The sequence below is a fragment of the Pezoporus occidentalis genome, unplaced genomic scaffold (assembly GCF_034315485.1).
Source record: "Pezoporus occidentalis ecotype Australia unplaced genomic scaffold, CSIRO_AGI_Poc_V1 ctg158, whole genome shotgun sequence".
NCBI lineage: Eukaryota > Metazoa > Chordata > Aves > Psittaciformes > Psittacidae > Pezoporus > Pezoporus occidentalis.
In genome coordinates, this window is record NW_026913404.1 from 583,811 (window position 1) to 603,286 (window position 19,476).

The 19,476-nt window shown below is 37.0% G+C and overlaps 1 protein-coding gene across 4 annotated transcripts in view; it reads left to right on the top strand.

Moving 5' to 3' along the window:
• Nucleotides 1–1,913: 1,913 nt before the first annotated feature.
• The window catches only part of PARN (poly(A)-specific ribonuclease), a 59,725-nt gene continuing 42,162 nt past the window's right edge, over nucleotides 1,914–19,476 (top strand). Inside the window, exons 1-17 of one of the 4 annotated variants that reach the window (XM_062611854.1) lie at nucleotides 1,914–2,002; nucleotides 2,349–2,426; nucleotides 3,261–3,340; nucleotides 4,496–4,563; nucleotides 4,658–4,739; nucleotides 5,479–5,539; nucleotides 6,144–6,309; nucleotides 6,534–6,599; nucleotides 7,334–7,372; nucleotides 9,272–9,314; nucleotides 10,040–10,120; nucleotides 12,240–12,296; nucleotides 13,482–13,559; nucleotides 14,720–14,763; nucleotides 15,250–15,292; nucleotides 17,014–17,089; nucleotides 19,284–19,394. In XM_062611854.1, coding sequence (XP_062467838.1) covers nucleotides 1,984–2,002; nucleotides 2,349–2,426; nucleotides 3,261–3,340; nucleotides 4,496–4,563; nucleotides 4,658–4,739; nucleotides 5,479–5,539; nucleotides 6,144–6,309; nucleotides 6,534–6,599; nucleotides 7,334–7,372; nucleotides 9,272–9,314; nucleotides 10,040–10,120; nucleotides 12,240–12,296; nucleotides 13,482–13,559; nucleotides 14,720–14,763; nucleotides 15,250–15,292; nucleotides 17,014–17,089; nucleotides 19,284–19,394 — 1,192 coding nt within the window. In that variant the 5' untranslated portion in view covers nucleotides 1,914–1,983. Of the gene's footprint in view, nucleotides 2,003–2,330; nucleotides 2,427–3,260; nucleotides 3,341–3,774; nucleotides 3,875–4,495; nucleotides 4,564–4,657; nucleotides 4,740–5,478; nucleotides 5,540–6,143; nucleotides 6,310–6,533; nucleotides 6,600–7,333; nucleotides 7,373–9,271; nucleotides 9,315–10,039; nucleotides 10,121–12,239; nucleotides 12,297–13,481; nucleotides 13,560–14,719; nucleotides 14,764–15,249; nucleotides 15,293–17,013; nucleotides 17,090–19,283; nucleotides 19,395–19,476 lie in introns of those variants that run through there. The other 3 variants (XM_062611857.1, XM_062611855.1, XM_062611856.1) reach the window with 3 other exon arrangements.

Sequence of the window (19,476 nt, forward strand, 5' to 3'; positions counted from 1 at the left end):
AAGGAGCGGGGCTGTTGGGGCGGCGGCATTATTTAACGCCGCGGTCTGCCCTTGTGCCGTGCGGCGGCACCAGGCTGATCGACGCGGTCCGTGTCGGTTTTACCTGCAAGCACCGTGTTTCAAAGCTTTTCAAATCACCGGACTGGAACACTACTGCATACGCATTTTTCTTAATACGCTCCCTTCCACATGCGCGAGTGCATACGTCTGCTGAATGTATGCCTACGCACCCAGGTGACCTTCCTTCACAGCAACTTTGTTCAGCTTTTGTTTTACAAGTTAAGGTCTCATCTCAAAAGTAAATGAGACTTTCAGATGCTAGCTTGGCTGCAGTGCTACACACTCAATTTTTACCACATGGATGTATATCTATATATACACTCATCCACAATTATTTATTATTGGTGTGTTCCCTTACTGCATTTATTTTTTACAAGAGCCCAAAGAAAATGGAGTGATTAAGTAGAGATGCATTTTTTCCCACTGTGCAACATTTTCTGAAATTTTTTGTTTTGACACAAGCTGACAGTCCAGTTCCATTTCAATTATCAAACCCAAATAATTGTTTAATTATTCCAGCCTATTTCAATAAATAAACCAGTAGTCTCTCATTGTTTCCTCTCCCATATTATCCAGATTTCTCCAGAATACGATTAGTGCAGTAACCACACAAACTATAGTTTGTAAATCATAAGGGTAGTTACAGTTCACAAATCTTCAGTGCAGCTGCTTTAATATATACATAGAAGGGAACCAAGCAGGTACTTTAATTTGGAAAAAAAAATCATTTTCTGAAACTAAATGAAAGTGAAGATGTATGCCTTCCGAAACACTTCCCGACATAAAGACTTGCAAGCAGAAAACTAATTAAGGAACATTACACAATAATAGGGATTTTAGGCTTCAGCTGATTTACTGCAAAAGAGAAAAACCTCTGCTACTGCTTTAACCTCTTACTTAGCACCATTTAATCATACAGATGATATGCTGGAAAAGCCTGTAGAATAAATTGCTTATACTTTAAAGGGACAAAAAACTAAATCTTGAAGAACCTTGAGCAGCTTTCTCTTCTCAGTCCTGCTTAATTCTGTATATTCTATTCTATATAGAAATTACCTCCAAATTAATGTAGAATTTTCCATTTGTGTTTATTCTGCCGGAATTCTGGAGAAAATTCACCTGCTGTTTGAACTCTCAACCCACAGCACATACACTGAATTCTGCATGCTGTCCTGGCCCACAGCTGCTCTTTCTGCTCCTGTGCAACAACTCATCTCTTGGGCAGTTGTTCCCTTCCACAGCACACATGCGCAGACATCTTGCTGGGCACTGAGCCTTATTTACAGTTATTCCGCAGTGTCGTGTGAAAGTGATAGGTTTAGCATTTTAACAAGGAACACAAATGCTTCTTCCATAATACCTCAAACCTACAAGCTCTCTGGGACTATCCACTATTAAGGCACAACCACCGCAAGTTCTACATTATGCTCCTGATATGTTCTCACACACTCCTATTCCCTCTTTCTTGCTGGTGCTAGTTCTGCCTTTCTGGTCTGAAAGGCCAAGGCGGCGTTTTCCCACGTGTAGCATTTCAAAACACCCCCCAAAAGAGCAGCTCTGTCAGAAATCCTTTTCAGCCAGCGGCCCCCTTACAGCTTCTCCGCTTGGCGGCGGGGACAGGCCACTTTTCTGGCCTAATAGTCGGCTGTTGCATTGGCCCCAAGTCCGCTGCCGCTCACCCATCGGTGCGAGACCGGCCCTTCAACCTCCTCACCAGACAGCAAAGCAAAGCAAAGCAAACCAAACCCTGAACCCCTCCTACAAATCGCCAAGCGCCGCCTCAGGGGAAGATGGCGGCTACCGCCCCGCCCCGGCCCGCCCGCGGGCTCTCACGTGGGCGCTCACGTGCAGCAGTGCGGGAGGAGGGGTTTCCGGCAGCGCTCGGTGGAGGGTGAGGGTGTCGCCGGGCCTGGCCAGTGCGTGATGGAGGTGACCAGAAGCAGTAAGTGCCTCAGCCGCCCATCTGCGGCGTGTTCGAGTCCCACCTCGTTGGTCACGGTGGGATGCCCCGAGCCGATGCTGCAGAGGACGTCCCAGTATCCCAGCGTCCCGGCTTCCCTTTTCTAGGCTGATGGTGGGGCCCAGCCTTACTCTCTCCTTTAGCGACTGAGGGGGTCCGCGCGTCTCCCCTCACGCGTAGGGCACAGCCCGAGGGCTGAGGGGGCAGCGGGCGGGCCCGGGGGTCTCACAGCCCTCGCTCGCTGGCAGGTGCGGGCCGCCTCTGCCCGTCTGACGGGCGGCGGGAGCCCGTCAGTGGTCTCAGGTGTGTTTTACCCCTCTATCCGCAGATTTTAAGGATACCCTCAACAAAGTGTATGAAGCCATTGAGGAGTCGGACTTCCTGGCTATTGACGGGGAGTTTTCAGGTATAGTCGCACCTGTGATTGTGAACTGTTGGCGGTATCTGTGTGGGGTCCAGGTGCCCGTGCTCGCTCATGTAACACGTTTCCGTGTCAGCTTGAAAAGGCTAAGGGTATGCCAGAATTATTTAACTCCTTCTTATATGTGGAATAGTAAGAGTTTGCGCAAAAGCAGATGTCATACTCATACTCCCTCTGTGCAGTAATCTTTTAACATGTTAATTGATTTTCAGCTGTAGCTCAGGAAAAAAAAATTAAAGATTTTGTATGTGTCACAGTGGCAAGAGGTTGGGATAAATAGGGGAGTGTTTGGACGGGGAAAGATGGTAGTAAGAGCTTTATATTTATAAAATTCAGAGGGTTTATGCATCAGTAATAAGTGCTTTGGTTTTGGGATGCAGATTTCACTCAACCATAAAGCATAAATGTGATCAAAACTAGCTTTATTAGATATGGTGCTTATAAAAATATGGTTGTTAAGTATTGCTTAAAGTGTCATTCAACAAATCTATGAGCAGCACTCTTCCCATTTTTATGTTGACTTTGGTCCCGCATTATGTTGTAAAGACCCATCAACATTATGTTACTGGAAGGTCTTCCCATGTTGCTGGTCATGTTGAATAGGACCTAGAGCAGCAGAACTTTACTGCTAGAACACTACCGTTGAACTGTGTGGCTTTTATGTTGACATGCATACTTCTGTAGTAGCAAATCTTTCTCAAATAATATTAACACACACTTTAAATTAAAATGTTTTTCTCAAGTTACAGTTGCTCCATTTCTTTGGTGTGGCTAATTTTGAAAAGCTTACCCAAAACAAAATATGTTCTATTTTTTCAGGCATCAGTGATGGGCCTTCTGTTAGTGCATTAACCAATGGCTTTGACACTCCAGAAGAAAGATATCAGAAACTTAAAAAGGTAAAGTGTTTACCTCAACTGAAATGAAAATGTTGGAAAAAGGTTAGAAGTCCTTAGTTCAGAATGGGGACAATATAAGGAAATACGACAGAGGACTGTAAGACTGGGTTACATAGATCAGATGGGGATTACTTGGCTCAGTGTCTCTACTAACAAGTATTGGGGAGTGTTACATTAAACTTGCAGAAGTCATAGTCGGAACAGATGGATGTCATTCCTCATGCAAGAGTCAGTAGATTGTAGAGCTTGTGACGGGATGTTGCGAGTGTTAACGGGATGTTGTGAGTTCAAAGGGGGACTGGGTAATAGAAGTTCAGTGACAGAGAGACTACATCAGGATTGGGGTCCTTCCCAAACTACCTCCCCTGCTAGTATGTACTGTCCTTAACAAAACGTAAATGCCAGCTGCCAGCACCACCTTTGCCTCTCTGCAGCACACACACACAGAAGAAAGGTGCTGGAGGGTGTGGAAAGAGTTTTGAAAAGTAACCAAATGAACATGAGGGACAACATATGGTGTGTGAGGGTCAAAAGGTACAAACTGTGATGCTTTGGGTTGTGGGTTTGGTGTTTGGTGTTTTTTTTTTCTCATATTCTTTCAGTGGTGCTAAAAACCTTTCCAGTATTGATCCAACAATTGTGAAGTACTAGAGAACATGATGATAAAATGCCTAGTGACTATGCTAGCACGTATGTCGCACAATTCACTGTTAACCATGTGGGTTAGAAGAATATTAAATGCATTATTACACTTATTTGAAAACTATACATAGCCAGTGTCCCTCACAGTGCGCTCCCATGTTATAGGGAATATAAATGAATGTTGAGAAGGGGACTGACAGCTGCTTTTAGGTGCAGCATCTCTTGTGTGTGAGCAGTGGGTGGAGAGAAATGGGACTTCCATCAGTTCTTGTCTGTTTATGGAATGGAAGTGCATACTACAAATCAGCCTTGGTAGTAGTTTTTTGGGATGAAAACTTGTTGAAAAGCTCTGGTATATTTACTTCAAAATTACCAATAGATCAAATATTTGTTAAGAAGATTCAGATTTGCTTAATTTTGAAATGGAAAATAATAATTTATTGTGGATGCACCTACTGATCTTTGAATATGTACAATTTTTATTCTCATGCCAAGTTTTCCTTTCCTTTCCAGCATTCCATGGATTTTTTGCTCTTTCAGTTTGGCCTTTGCACTTTTAAATATGATCATACAGAAGAAAAGTATGTTATTCTCTTATTCCTTGTTTTCTTAATAGAAGAATTTATGAAGTAATATTAATAAGCTCTATTGACATGGAACTCTTCTTTTCTACAGGTATATAATGAAGTCATTTAATTTCTATATTTTTCCCAAACCCTTTAACAGAAGTTCACCAGATGTCAAGTTTGTCTGTCAGGTTAGTGGAGAAAGAAGTTTAATTTTGTTTGGTTAAAGTATACCTGCAATAAACTGAAAAATATTCCCATGAAAACTACATCATTGTAGATGGAGAAGTGGTTGGTTGTTTTAACAGCTTAAAAGGCAGGAAAACATAAGGTTATGGGTTTTGTTTGTTTTTATTTTTTTTCTCAGAAATAGGCAGTGGTTAAGAGCAATCCCTAAAAATGAGCTTTAAGGGAATCTTTTTGACTTCAGTTTTTAAATCTTATTACACATTACATTGTGTGGTTTCTGGAATTGGAGATAATGCTCCAAACCTGGCAAGATGATTCTATTTATTTTTTTTCCTTTCTTCTCTGACTTCCTGCTCACTTGCCTTTTCTGTTTGATCCTTTATTCCCATCTGCTTATCTCACTTTCACTGCTTCCCAGGCAATTGCCAGCATTTTTCTGATCTCAGATTTGTTCTCCTGAACCACATTTTGCTTTCTTTAGTTTCCTCGCTCCACATACCTTATTCTTTCATCTTTATCCCTTTTATGCATTTATTGTTCTTGTACTTTATGGAAGTTAAAAACAAATAACAAAAGTAGCAATGCATAAAATCTCTATGGCTTCTTTAGCCTCAGCAACTTTGATTGATCTTCACTTTAGACTTCATACAATTTCTTAAAAATTGTAAAATTAACTAAATTGATCATTTTATGCCACAGATACTCTTGCTGATTGTAAGCTATTTTGTTTTGTTGTTGCAGAGTTCAAGTATAGATTTTTTAGCAAATCAAGGATTTGATTTTAATAAAGTGTTTCGCAATGGTGAGTTCTGTTTCTTTTCTTTCAATACTTGCAAAAATCATGTCTTCATTTTATGCAAAAAGAAAAAGGCAGCCATTCATGACATAATGTAGTTCTTAGAATTATTCTTCTGCAATCTACAACTGTGCTGATAGTTACTCTCTTTTAAAAAATTTGTTGTATAGATTCAACAGAATACATAGAGTAACAAGTTATGTGTCTGTGTAATGGATTAGTAGTAACATTTTAGAAAAGGTGTCAGTACATTGTAATAGGAGCTGCTGCCAGCTGTTATTAAAGTGATCCATATAGCAAGGAAGAGGAGTGCTAAGTGTTGTGATCTGCAGCTCTACAGTCCTCTTGCAGATGAGGCATATAGCTCTGAAGAGTCCAGTGTTACCAGCTAATATGGCATATGGCATAAGGACACCTGTAGACACAGATAAATAATGGGCTCTAGAACAGATGATTGAAAGGGAAAGACATGTTTTGAGGCTTCAGGGTCATAACGCAGGCAATTGCTTGGTTAGTAATAAGTCTTTGCTAAATCACACATCCCTAATTTGTCTCTAATTATGATGAGCTTTAAAACATCTTTTTTTTCTTTATTATTATTTTTTTAAAGGAATTCCATATTTAAATCAGGAAGAAGAGAGACAGCTAAGGGAACAGTATGATGAAAAACGTTCTCAGGCCAATGGTGCAGGCTCTGTGTCATACATTTCTCCTAATGCCACAAAGTGTCCTGTAACAATCCCTGAAGACCAGAAAAATTTCATTGAAAAAGTAGTGTAAGTAAAATAGTTTAATATCCTCTGATATTGTTGAAACGAAGACATAAACAATAGTTACATGTTCATATGTTGAAGATATTTTTATTAGCTGTGCAATAGTTCTCTTTTTGTTACAAAGCATTTTCTTTTTCTTTTTTTTTTTTTTTTTGGAGAAAGCTGTAAGCATCATAAAAATAAAACATTAGCATTAGATATAGGAGCAAATCATCTGTTTCTTCCAGGGAACAGATAGAAGACTTGCTAAAGAATGAAGAAAATGAAAGTTTGGAACTGGAGCCATGTACAGGGTTAGTCTCTGAAATTACACATCTTTTAAAAAAAAATATTTATTTTGGCCATATAGAATTGGGGGAGTGATAAAGAAGAAAAAAATCTTTACTTGGGTTAACTATAGTAAAATCTACATTTGACTAATCTCCGAAGGTTGAGAAAACATGGTAATTTATATGGATGTCATACTCTGCTTTATGAGCTATACCTCCTGCAGGCAGTGACAAAATATTTTGGTATAGTCAGGAAGTTTCTTGCATATGTGAGCCTCCTTTTGCTACTGCTGAAGTGCTGCATAAGCCCTGGATATTTTACAATTTTATAATCAGAGTTCTCAATTCTATTGAGCTTTTGGTAGTTTGTAGTTGATGCTTTGTATTGGAACTGGTTTTAGTGGGTTTCCTTCAAAAAGTGCATTTAGCTTTGGAGTCCAGACGTTTGGAGAGTACAGTTATTTAAAAATAAAACATAAGAAAATAATAATTTAAAAATAGTAGAACATTGTGAAGCTTTGGGGTAAGATAACATCACTGTGTCTGTATTTAGTAATGGCTACAGAATATTTACTTATGGGAAGATAGGTAACTATACAATGGTATATTGAACAATTCAGTAAAACCCTTGCAAGGCTATATATTCTGGTAGCAGTGACTTATGTTTAAAAAGCTTTCTACAAATGAACATGGAGTAGACTTAAACTGAACAGTTTTGTAAGAAGAGAATTAGTAACACAATTATCTTTTGATTTCAGATTTCAGAGGAAATTAATTTATCAGACCTTGAGCTGGAAGTAAGTTACTGGTAATACTGCCTTACTGTATATTTTTAGTATTTCTGATAAGAAACCTGGGTAAGATCTGATCTACTTAACCTCAGAGGTGTTTTTCCTTTAAGAGAAGAATTTTATAATGTTTTGAAGATAAATTGCATTAAACTGGTTTATGACTATTTGTTTGAATATTTTGAAGCTTAGTGTTTTTTTTTATCATTCCTATCTAAAATCTGTGAATGGAACAGCACAGCCTAGAATTACGTAACAAATGCAACTTGACAGGTTTTTAGTGAACAGAAAGTGCATGTACTTATACAGACTGTGGCCTTTACCTGAGAAACTGTTAGTTGTGTAGCAAATAGTAGGTACTGGTATGTTTATACGTTTTCTGTTAGATACCAAGTCTGAGCGTTTCTGATGACTTTAAAAATCGTAATTCTAGTAGTAATTCTGTTGTCCTTTCTTAGCTTATTTTATCACTCATCTTTGCCTAAATATGTCCCTTAAGGCCTGAGGAGAAACTGTAAGGCTGTAGAGATGAGATTTTCATTGTTCTGATTGGATTAGTCCAATGGCAGAATATAGCGGAGATCTTTTTCTGTACATTAACCAAATGTACAGAGTTCAGTGTTGCAATAGTATCTGGCACTCTTGCTACTTACACTGGAAGTGGATAAAATAAAGCTCCTCTATAAAATGAAATCTCGAGAAGTGTGAACTAATCTGAAAAAAAGAGGTGTTTTTGAGATTTTTTTTCTGTGTACATTTTAAAGTATCAATAGCTTCCAGTGACACAGTGTTATGCTGTCTGCTTATTCCTCCATCTTCTGTCAGTGGATGGAAAAGTGTGTTCATGAATTCTATTTGTATTAACATTGAGCTGTGTTGCTTTATGTGTATACAGCTCTGTACACTGTGTGTGTACACTGGCAAGAGAAAGCAAAGTTGTGAAGTTAGCATGGAGATAATTAAAGCAGAAGACAGGTTATTGATTGCCCTTGTATCCTGAACCCTTCACAGGTCATTTTCTCTATGTTCTGTGTTCTCAGTGTTCTGTTGTGCAACTGTGTTTTAATGCATCCAGGGTCTGTGACATGCAACAGCTTCAAAGTGAGGTCTAGGTGCAAAATTGTGTGAGAAGTCAGGGTGGAAAGGATACAGTAGCTTTCTAGTATATGTTATCTAGTGCTAGTTTTAGTAGTAACCAGAGGATTAAAGAAACCTGCCAGTTCTGCGATGGTTGTATACTTGTGATTAGTATATAATAATGGGAAGATCAGAGATAGTGTCTACTTGCTAAGCAGTGAAAGACAATATTTTCTTTGACTTTTCTGTCATTTGGATGCTCTGTGTATGGTAGTTCTTTGGTAATTAAATGTGATTGTGGTGGAGCGATGCAGCCTTGTAGCAGAGGTAATGACATTTGTATTAATATTTTCTATTAAAGCTTATTGTTAGCAGGAAGTTCAGGGTTGATTATAAATGCTAGAATAAGTGACATATGAAAGGCATGGAGTCACCAGAGAAGCTGTCTTGTGGCTGCAAGTAACCGAGAGCTTTCTCACGAGTGTTCTGGGTTTGAATTTCTTGAAAGCAGAGATTCTGGATTGTGATGAAATATCTAGACGTTTATTTAATATTACTAAAATATGAAGTTACAGGTTCCATAGCAGTAGGATGGGAAATTGCATAAGAAAATAGTTTTTAGTGCCAGTTACTCTTAGATAATGTAAGGAGGCCAATTTAACTAGCCTACTGCTTCAAATTTTCCATTATTTTACATTTAACGGAATTTTTAATAGTTTCTTTGCACTTAAGACTTATAGTAATAATGAAGCATGAAATCTACTGTTGCAGTTTCAATATGCTAAATTAATAACTACTTTTTTATTTTTTTTTTCATTTGTTTTCATTTAGGTATCCAAAAGGTATCCATGTGGAAACTGTGGAGTCAGATAAGGTCACTAGTTTTGTTACTGTCTGTAACATTTGTTCTGTTTATTTCTTACTTTTACCAACTCTCCTAACTTAGATCAAACTTAAGCTTTATCATACAAAATGCAAAACTTTTTAAGTGGAACTAATTTAGAGCATTAAATATGACCACGTGAAGGGTAAGCATGTATTTCTGTGGCTTAATAATTTTTTTAAAAGGGTACTCAAAGGTATTTTAAGATGTAGTGGTTTCAGCAACCTGATCTAATGGAGGGTGTCCCTGCCCATGGTCCCCACCAGGGGTTTGGTACTAGATGATCTTTAAGGTCCCTTCTAACCCAAACCATTGTTTGATTCTTTCTATTGGTGAAAAGTAGATCTCGATCTTAGAGGAAAAATAATGGCATAACATGCTGTATCCTGACTTCCTAGCACAAATTCCTGCTTCAAGAAGTATTTGGAATCTGCTGTTTACAAGGAAATGCTGATAACCTTTCCTCAGAAGTAAAAGGTGGATTCAGTAAAAGTTAAGTTTGGTGGATGAATCTAATGCAGCTTTCTAAAGTAGGGGTTTGTGAGTAGCTACTAAAGTGGTACTTACAGTAGAAGAACTCATGTTGCCAGGTAACTGTTGCTGAGGTATGACGTAGTTTTCTTTACAGTGTAAATTTACAAAAAAATCACAGTGGTCTTAAGTATAATCTTCTTGGAGTCTCAAACTATGTATTTTTTTTTTTTTTTTAATTTTAGAAGGAGAGATATATTGTTATTAGCAAGGTAAATGAAGAAGAGCGAAAAAGAAGAGAACAGCAGAAACAAGCAAAAGAACAGGTAAATAAGTTCCATTTCATTAGTTTTACGTGAAAAGGGGAGAAGGAGAATCTATGACTTCAATCAGTTATGCAGAATTGTGCGATAGGGTTTGGTAGTATTTCCCTTTTGTTTGGCTGTGGCTGTTGTCTGAAACTGATCCTCCAAATTCTGCGCGATAACTTAGGTTTTGCAGTAGAGCAAGAAGAGTCACCAGACACTCAAGAGAATTTTAAAAAATGAGCAATTGTAGAATACTGAACCAGTATTTGAGAGCAGTGAATTCCTCCTTCTATGAATCTGCTCTATCACAGAACCATGGTTTAGTAATAGGAAACATCAGCTGATTGCATTTATTAGTGCTGTATGATAGCAGTCATTGCAAAAAGGCTTGCAGAAATTCTCTGACAAGTTCGCACAATTATTTGCATTTGCAGTCTGTCCTTGAGATAGTATTCTGTTATAAAACTTGCTCTTAGTTGTCTGAGTTGAAATGTCATGTACAGTTAATGTCATCTGACTTTTCTTGATAGAAGCACGCTGCACACTATAGTAACTACTGTAGTAACAAGTTGATTGGAAGGTGATGTCTGGTATATTTGGGCACTCTCGTCATTTTTTATGGGACATGATATTTTTGCTTGCTGAGTCTGACATGCGTTTCAAGAAGTCATAGGACTTGAATCTTGGGAATTCTTCATCACACTCTTGTGCTTTGTACTTGCATGTTTCAAGATCAAGTCAATTTGGCAGAGCAAATAATACTTGCATGCAGAATGCCTCTTAAGAGGGAAAGAGATATTTAAGAGACCTCAACTAATGTGACCTTTTTTTTTCCAAAAGGCAAGTTAAGGACAATTTACTGCTACAGTAGGTTTTTCTGAAGCAGTCTTTATAGATTCAATATTCACTCTGACTTGTGGCATTCAGAGCCGAACTAAAATAACAATGAATGTTTTTGTTGAATTTCACTTCTCGTTGAACAAAGATAATGCAAGGCAGAAATTACTCCTCTATTCCTGAAAAGGAAGAATCTGTTACAAAAAATATTTAAGTGCAACTAAAATAGATGCTGTAGACAGATCCCCCCCAAACTAATCTGAGTCAGTTTAAAATGTGTAGCTCACACTGAATAATATTGTAGTTGTATAATATTTCTTATTCTTTTTGTTTATATAAAGAGTGAGGAATGTTTCTTACCCAATCTCAATGTCAGCATAAAAATACAGTTTGATTTAATAGAAATAACAATCAGGATTAATTCTGCTGCATCTTACAACAGTGCATGTTGTAATACGGCTGAAGATACGTAGCTTAATTTTAGCAGCATCTTGAGCTATTTGGAGTCTTATGGCTGTTGAGCACTCTAGAAGATAGTATATTGACAGTGAACTGACTACAGCTGTATTGGTCTGGTTTGGCTATTAACTGCCTTTACAGCCCGTATGTTGCTGCACTTTGCCTTTGTGGCTAAGTGTTGATACCACATATGTATTTTGGCTGCTGCTGAGCAGTGCTTGTGCGGTGTCAAGGCTTTCTCTCTCTCTTCCACCCTGCCCAATAGCAAGTAGGCTGAGGGAAGTGGGCAGGAGGTGGAGAGGGGATGTCTGTGGTTATGGTGGTGTTTATTTTCCCAAGCAACCTTTATGTGTGCTGAGACCCTGCTTCTCAGGAAGTGGTTACACATCTTCCAGCTGATGGGAAGTGATGAATGAAGGCCTGTTTTTGCTTTACTGGTGCATGCAGGTTTTACTTTTCTTAGGAAGTGGTCATTACATTGATCCAGGAGTCTTTCTGCCTTCATTTGAATTTCTTTTGTTCCTCTCCCTTTTCCCCAGGAAAGGGGAGTGATCAAAAGGCAGAGCGAATGTTTGGCTTCTGATCAGGGTCAACCCACCACAATAGCTTGTGACTTGTCTGACTTTACAGTGAACTATTGCTACATATGAAACTGGAATTCTGTCAGCAGCCTCCTGTTCTGACCTCATGTATCTTCCAAATACTGACATTTCCTCTGTGGTTTGTTCTTAGCTATATCTGAGAAACATTTTGAGCTAACTGGTGTGTCTGGTAGTTCACAGGTATAGCTTTGACAATACTTGTATTTCTGTTTCACTGATGTCAGGATCTTTGCTTGCAGGAGGAGTTGAATGATGCAGTAGGGTTTTCCAGAGTCATTCATGCCATTGCTAATTCTGTAAGTTAACATCATTTTTAGTGTAACTTTGGTTGTAAAAAAGAAAAGAAGGAGTTCTTTTGTAGTTACATTTTGGAAGATAAAATGAAATACAAGTTAAAGTGACTTCTTTCTTTTTAAGTTGATGTTGCTTCATGTTTCATAGTGGCTGGCTGTAGTATTTTAAGAAAAGTCTAAGCAAGTGACATGAGCAACCTTATCTGTAAAAGTCAATTACTAATTTCTTAGGGCTCTAACAAGATTCTTTTAAGTAACTAGGCTTTGAGGGCTTTTTTTCCTCTGTCCTGAAAAAGATGTTGGTGTTTTGTGGTTTTTTTTTTTTTTTTGTGGTTTGTTGGTTGAGGTTTTTTTGGGGGGGAGGGGAGGTGTGTGTGTTTGGGTTTTTTGGTTGTTTTTGTTTGGTTGTTTTTTTTTGTTTTGTTTTTTTTGTTTGTTTGTTTGTTTTGTGGTTGTGTTTTTTTTCCTGGCAGTTAAAGGCTTAATCAGAGAAGGTCATCTGGTTCTCTTACATGGTTAAAACAGGCTATAGTTTTACATCTGTCCCCTTCAGACCAATTATTTTCATGTAGTTGTTATAGCCTGTTGTGTAGAAAAGAAATGCGTATCCATATTGTTATCTCTAGCACGTGGAGGATGCAGGGAAGTAGAAAAGGTTGTCATGTTAAATGAATCAAAGTTACCATTTTAAAAAATTACTTTTTCAAGAAGGAACTTGCTTCTACAACATCTGGCATAAGGTTTTGCACTGTGAATACCAGATCATGCCTGTAGTAACTATCATATGTTACAACCATAAAGAATATGTTGTGAGTGTACAAGTTGTAAACTAAAAGGTGGTGGACTGAGATAGCACTTGACTTCAATCTTAAATAGATAACATTTGGAAACCAAGTTGTAAGTGTCTGTTCTAGTGCATCTTCTTAACATTTTCAGCAGCTGCTGAAGGCTGTAATTAGTTGTGAGTAGTGAAGATTAAGAGTAGAGGCTGTGATTAGAGGAAAAAGGAGTGGCTGCTCTGAATGAATGGAGTAGCCTGTGGGTCAGGCAGAGAGCAAATAGGTAGGTTTGGTTTGGGCTTTTTTCCCAGCTGCCCTTGGCTAGCATCTGGGTTAGGTGCTTTTCATATATTGCCCTTGCCATAGCCATGATTGGAAGGGTAACTAGCATTTAATGTTCTTTTCACAGGGGAAGCTTGTTATTGGGCACAACATGCTGCTGGATGTTATGCATACCATACACCAGTTCTATTGTCCCCTACCTGATGTAAGTGATCTTCTGAGTGTTCAGATGATGAAATAAATGCCTTAATGTATTTGTGTTTAGTCTTATCTCCAGACTTGATAGTGAATGGAAGCATGTGACTATCTTAAGAACAACAGAAAAGTATTAAAAAAAAAAAAAAGTCACTTGTTACGCCTGGCTACTGTCTTATTTTCTTAAATCTTCATGTAGAAAGCTTAGCTGGATGGAATTCTTCCCCTTTACATTTTTTAAATGTTTAATTTAAACATTGGGATTTGATTTCTGTTGTGATTTCTGCTCTATCTGTTAGTCCTTCAGAAACTGCTTGGATAATGGCAGGTAAATTTAACCAACTTGTTAAGATCCTGGTTTGGAGCTTCAGCATTATTATGTGGCATTTTTTCCCTCTGTAGTTTACAGTGTTGGAATACATATTTTAATATAATATAGTACAATTAACAAAGGATAAGAAATCTTGTAGCAAGATGATGTTCAAGTGAAGAGGTGAAATGTCTGAATAATTGGAGGGAGCATACTTTCATGACTGCAGTAGCCTAGCAATTAAGTTACACTAAACAATGTATTAGAACTGAGGGCATTGTCTGAAGAAACCAAAGATCTCATTGGAAGGGTGGCCTGTATAGTAGTTATATTAATTGCAATCCTCAAGGGCTTGTGCGTGTTAGGGGAAAGACTTGATTATGAGATGGGAGAAGAGTCTGGGACCTGTTTGGATGGTATTGGAACACAGGCAGTTGTCAATTGTTCCTGTATGTCTGACACGGAAGATCTAGTCTTATAGGCAGTCAGTTGTCCCCCCTGGAGTGACTGCTTATATTCCGCTGGCAAATTAAATGCTTGGAACATTTAGGTAGAACTGTTAATGCAGCTGGAATTAGAGGTAGTCTACGTTATATAATAGGATAGGGTATTGGAGGTCATTCAGTATTTTTCTTGCAAGTTGTACACAAATCAGAGATAATTAGTCTGTAGTTCTGTGTAATTGCAGGTGGTATTTACATAATGCTGATGAATACATCTCTTAAGAGGTGAGAATTCAGTCACTGTTACCTCAATTTTAGAAGCTGATTGGATAATTATAGCTACTGCTATCTATCATCCTGAGACTGATAAACAGTTAACTTATTTGAATTTTATCTTCTGGTTTAATGTTAAATTAGGACCTAAATGAGTTCAAGGAAGTAACATCATGTGTCTTTCCCAGGTAAGTTCTTAGTTCAAACTTTCAGCTGTTTTAGTACTGTTTTAACAAGCTGATATTGTTTGTCCTAGCCCTAACTTAGTTCTTACTGGAAATAAAATTGGGAACAAGTTAGATAAATACAGTTTTTAAAGTATTCTGTAGCATCTCTTTTGCAGAAGAGCAGTGCTATTGTTCCACTTCTTGGCAAAAGATGCAGCTTTGCTACCCCGTGGTTTTTGGCATGATATTTGGTGTTTTGAATCTGCGCTACATTTTGAACAAGGTTTATTAGCTACTTATTGTTTGCATCTCTTGCTATTGCTTAGTTGTTGTCCTTTTTCATGCTGAACAAAGCCAAGGGGTGTTTTGGCTGCTCTGAAATCTAAGAGTAATTTTTCAACAGGGTGCAACTGCTGTTTCCCAGCTAATACACCAAAACATTTTTGAGGATTTAGCAAAACTGACATTCTTCCATTTCAACTTATTTAGCTATTACTTTGTTTCTAGGCTATTGGATACTAAACTGATGGCAAGTACACAACCTTTTAAGGTAAATTAATATAATATTCTAGAATTATTTGAAGGTACAAGTTTGCATTAAGTGTCTATTGAAACATTTATTTTTTTTTTAGAGAAAAAATACCTAAGAATATTTTCTGTGATGCTCCTTTTTTGAAAAAGAATGAATTTTATGAATTTTCTTAGCCCTTTATCTAAACTTATAAAGTCTTCAGGGTACAAATTTTTACTTTTGTACAAGTAGCTTTTGTGTTTGTCACAGTTTTAAGGTAACTTAGCAGCTTTGAATTCTGACAGTGCATACAGGTTTTACTACTTAAAATGCAATTAGCATTCTTTTGCCTTGTAAATTAGCACAAGACTGCATGTCTCCTGAGGAGAAACCAAGAATTGTTATTCATGAGCAAATAGGACCGGGAAGCTACTTGTATACTTGAAGCTTTAGAATATTGTGAATGCTGACTTAGATTTGTGTAGAAAAAGACGCTTGAATATCATCACTAAATTCTGTTGGGGCCTGCTGTTCAGTGGGTAGCCAGGAGAAAAAATTACAGGCTTCTCTTAAAGCCTCTTGTAGCGTGAATTTTATTTTTCCAAAGAAGTATTGAGATAAGTGATCATACCCTCTTGCTTTTCTGTGTGCCTTTTGGAATGAAATAATTAAATAACATGCTGATGAGTCAACACCTGTGTTTCTGCGTGTTTCTGCATGTCTCTGACTTCAGAGCATTGCATAACATAAAATCTCATTAAAATGTACTTAGTAGATATTTTCAGGTTTGTCTTGCATCCTACTGTAGTAAGAATACAAAAATAAGCTTTTGTATTCTGAAAACTAATAATGCTGCACAAGTTTTATGTTTGCTACAGTTATGTTGATATTTGTAATTTTTACAGTAGCTGCTTAGGGTTTAGGCTGTTGTTATTAAATGGTGCTTTGGGATGCCAAAATAATACGTCATTTGAGCTTGTTCATTGTACTGAGTTCTTGATAACTTTTCAGACTGCAGACTTGATAACTGTAAACAACTGTCTTGATGTAGAACCAAAGGAAATTTGTCCTCAAAAATTTCAACTTTAAGAAAGATTGTGTGAGAGTTTTTGTTTTCTCTTGATATTGATTCTGCATGTTTTTTTCATTGTACTGATTTACATTGTATGTTTTATTAAGAACTTCAGTGAGTTTGGTTTGAAGAAATTAGTTTATGTATCTTTTTGTGACATTTTATGTATACATATATAGATTAAGTAATACAGCTAAACTAAGCTAAAGTGTAGGAATGGCTTTCTGATTGTCATGCTTCTTTCACTGTCTTTGTCTTACTTTAAATAATCAGTATTTACACTTATAAAACTATTTAAGAATGTTCAGCCAGCAGGCACACTTTAATGTTCAATGCCTTCAACTGTAATGTTCAGTATTTGAGATATTTTGCCTTGTTGTTTGTGCTGCCTTTTTCCCTGCCACATGTGTCATGCATGGAGCCGGATTCAAATAGAAATATTACTCTGGCATAATTCACCATCAAAAATTGTGAAAAGTATTAATAAATGCTTATGACTGCTGTGTTGTAGGTGAGACAAGTTAACTTCTTGTCTTGACAGACTTCTCTGGTCTGTTAGTTTAAAAGGATGCTATGTATAAGTCCTTAGAGAACACAAGGTGGCAGCAATAAATACTAATTTTATCCAATTTCAGTATCTATGGAAAATGTGTTTGGCATTGATAATTAATGGTGTCTTTTCTTGCAGGAGATCATTAATAATACATCCCTTGCAGAACTGGAAAAGCGTTTAAAAGAGGTTCCATTTAGCTCTCCTGAAGTTGGTAAGGATATGTCAAAATGGTCTTATTCCTGAAATGTTTTCCTCTTTCAGAGGAAAATGTCTTAATTATTTTTGTTCTTGGTCTGAAATGTAAATTCCCATATTAATACTTAGGGTTTTAATGAAAGGAACTTTAAATGTGGTCAATATACATATACTGCAGTTAAATTTAGACCTATGAGTTGAAGTCAGTAGGAACCTTCTACTTTGTTTCACATTATAGAAGAATGGATGTATGCAGTGAACAGCAGTTTCATCATCTAATGATGGCATTTTGTTTTTTAGGCTGATTTCTTTTTTTTTTTTTTTTCTTTTTTAAGTAACTTGGAATTGTTTTAAAAATGTTTTATTTGATTATTATTGTCCTTCAGATCAAAGCTACTGCATTCTAATGGGCACTTGGACAACAAAACCAAGAAAACTTAGGTAGTTGTGACGAGCTGTGATTTAAGTTCCTTTAGAGCTTTCTTTGCTTCAAGCTGAATGACAGAATATTTAATCAAAGGGCAAGCTTATCTCAAAGTTCTAGAATTTTTCTTAAGCTGCTGATTTAGAAAAGGGCAGGCAATACTGAACAGTAGGTACGTTAGAAGGGAAAGTCTCAATGCTTAATCAAAACCAAGAGTGCTACTTTTTTTGTATCGCTGAATGTGCAGAGCAGATACACTTAAGCTGCAGTAACAGGAGAGATTTATTGATAAGACAGATAATCTACAATCTTCTTGGACAATGAGCAGGAGCTGTTGGTGCCTAGACCTAAGTAGTACCATAAATATGGCATGGACAGTAACTGCATGCAGACCTTACTGGCATATCCTCCATAGCATCTTCTCAGGGTGTAACCTAATTTGGCAGCTGTCAGGTACTATTATTTGCTGATGTAATTTAATAATAATTTTACCTTTTTTTGTTTTTCTTGTCCAAAATATGACCATAACAGCTAAAGTGTAAATATTAGATCAGAGATGATCAATGGGGTTCAGGATAACCAAAGCAAAGCATGTTTAAAAATACTAGAGTACTTTTGGTAACAGTTACATTTCTCTTTTCTTTTGGTGTGTATCCATTAAAAAAGTAGAGCACTAAGAAATGTCTTTTTCAGCTCAACCAGTATAGCTTAATCTTGTGTGAATCTGAGACTTTATTTTTTAAATAAATATTACAAGGGCTTATCTGATAAAAGGCCTGATATTTTGTTCCTCTAGTTTTGTATATAAAAATGGGATTTGGGTTTCTTTTTACAAAATACGAGTAGTATCTATGCTTACATATTTCTATTGTACAAATTATGCTAATATTTCTGTATCGCTGTTTTAAATCCTGTGTGTGTTTCTTCTTCATTTTAACTTCTTTTTGCTACGTTGAATGCCATAAATTAAATGGAATTGTAGAGTTCACTTTTCAGCCTGTACCTTAATGCAAGGGTCATAATTCTGGCTTTTCAAACAGTTAATTTTGTTCTTCTAGTTCTATTATCAGTAAAACTTCTACAAGAAGATGAGCAATCTTTTTAGAGGCTGAGAAACTAGCTACAGAGGCGAAATAACTTTGTTGGGAGTGGGAAAAATTTAAATGATACAGAAGAGAGAGTGATGTTCACATATTTCTCTGTTACTGAGACCTTCAGACAGAGAAGTGCCTGTGAAGGTTTCTACTTTGAGGTGTTTCAAGGGATATTTCTCAAGGTCTTCACGCACAAACCAAGCATGACTGTTAATAAATAAATCCTTTAATGACTTAATTCCATCTTCGTTATTTAAATACCTTGAAGAATCTGACCATAGGTCAGTTGGATGGTTAGCAAACAGGTTAATAATAGAGGTTTTAATTAGGCTGAGTGTCCTTTTAAATGCAAGGCATTCAGAAAAAAAAAAAAGGCCATATGGGGAATCCTGCTGTTAGAATTAATATTCCGTTTTGGCTAAGTAGGTATGGGAATTAATAGCTTTATAATAGGAAGCTTTTTAATAGAATAGGACTTCTATCATAGGAACCTATTCTTATTTAAAAATACAAAACAAAATTGTGGGTTTAGCTTTTTTTCCCCAGAACTTCTGAATTTTCAGAAATTCTGAAAATCATATGAACTTACCCAAATTTTGTTTTGATCTGACAAAATAATTGCATGGACCAAGCAAACAGGGTTGCCTCTGACTTCTGTGATAATATGTTTACAAATTATTCTTTCTCCTCAGAAAGTGCTGATGGGTTTCCAAGTTATGATACAGCTTCTGAACAGCTTCATGAAGCGGGATATGATGCTTACATTACTGGGCTGTGCTTCATCTCTATGGCTAATTTCCTAGGTACATGTGTGACCTTTTTCAGACCTTCTCCTGAGTGCTTTCTGTAGCTGCTTATTACATACTGAATTTTTCTTCATTCATC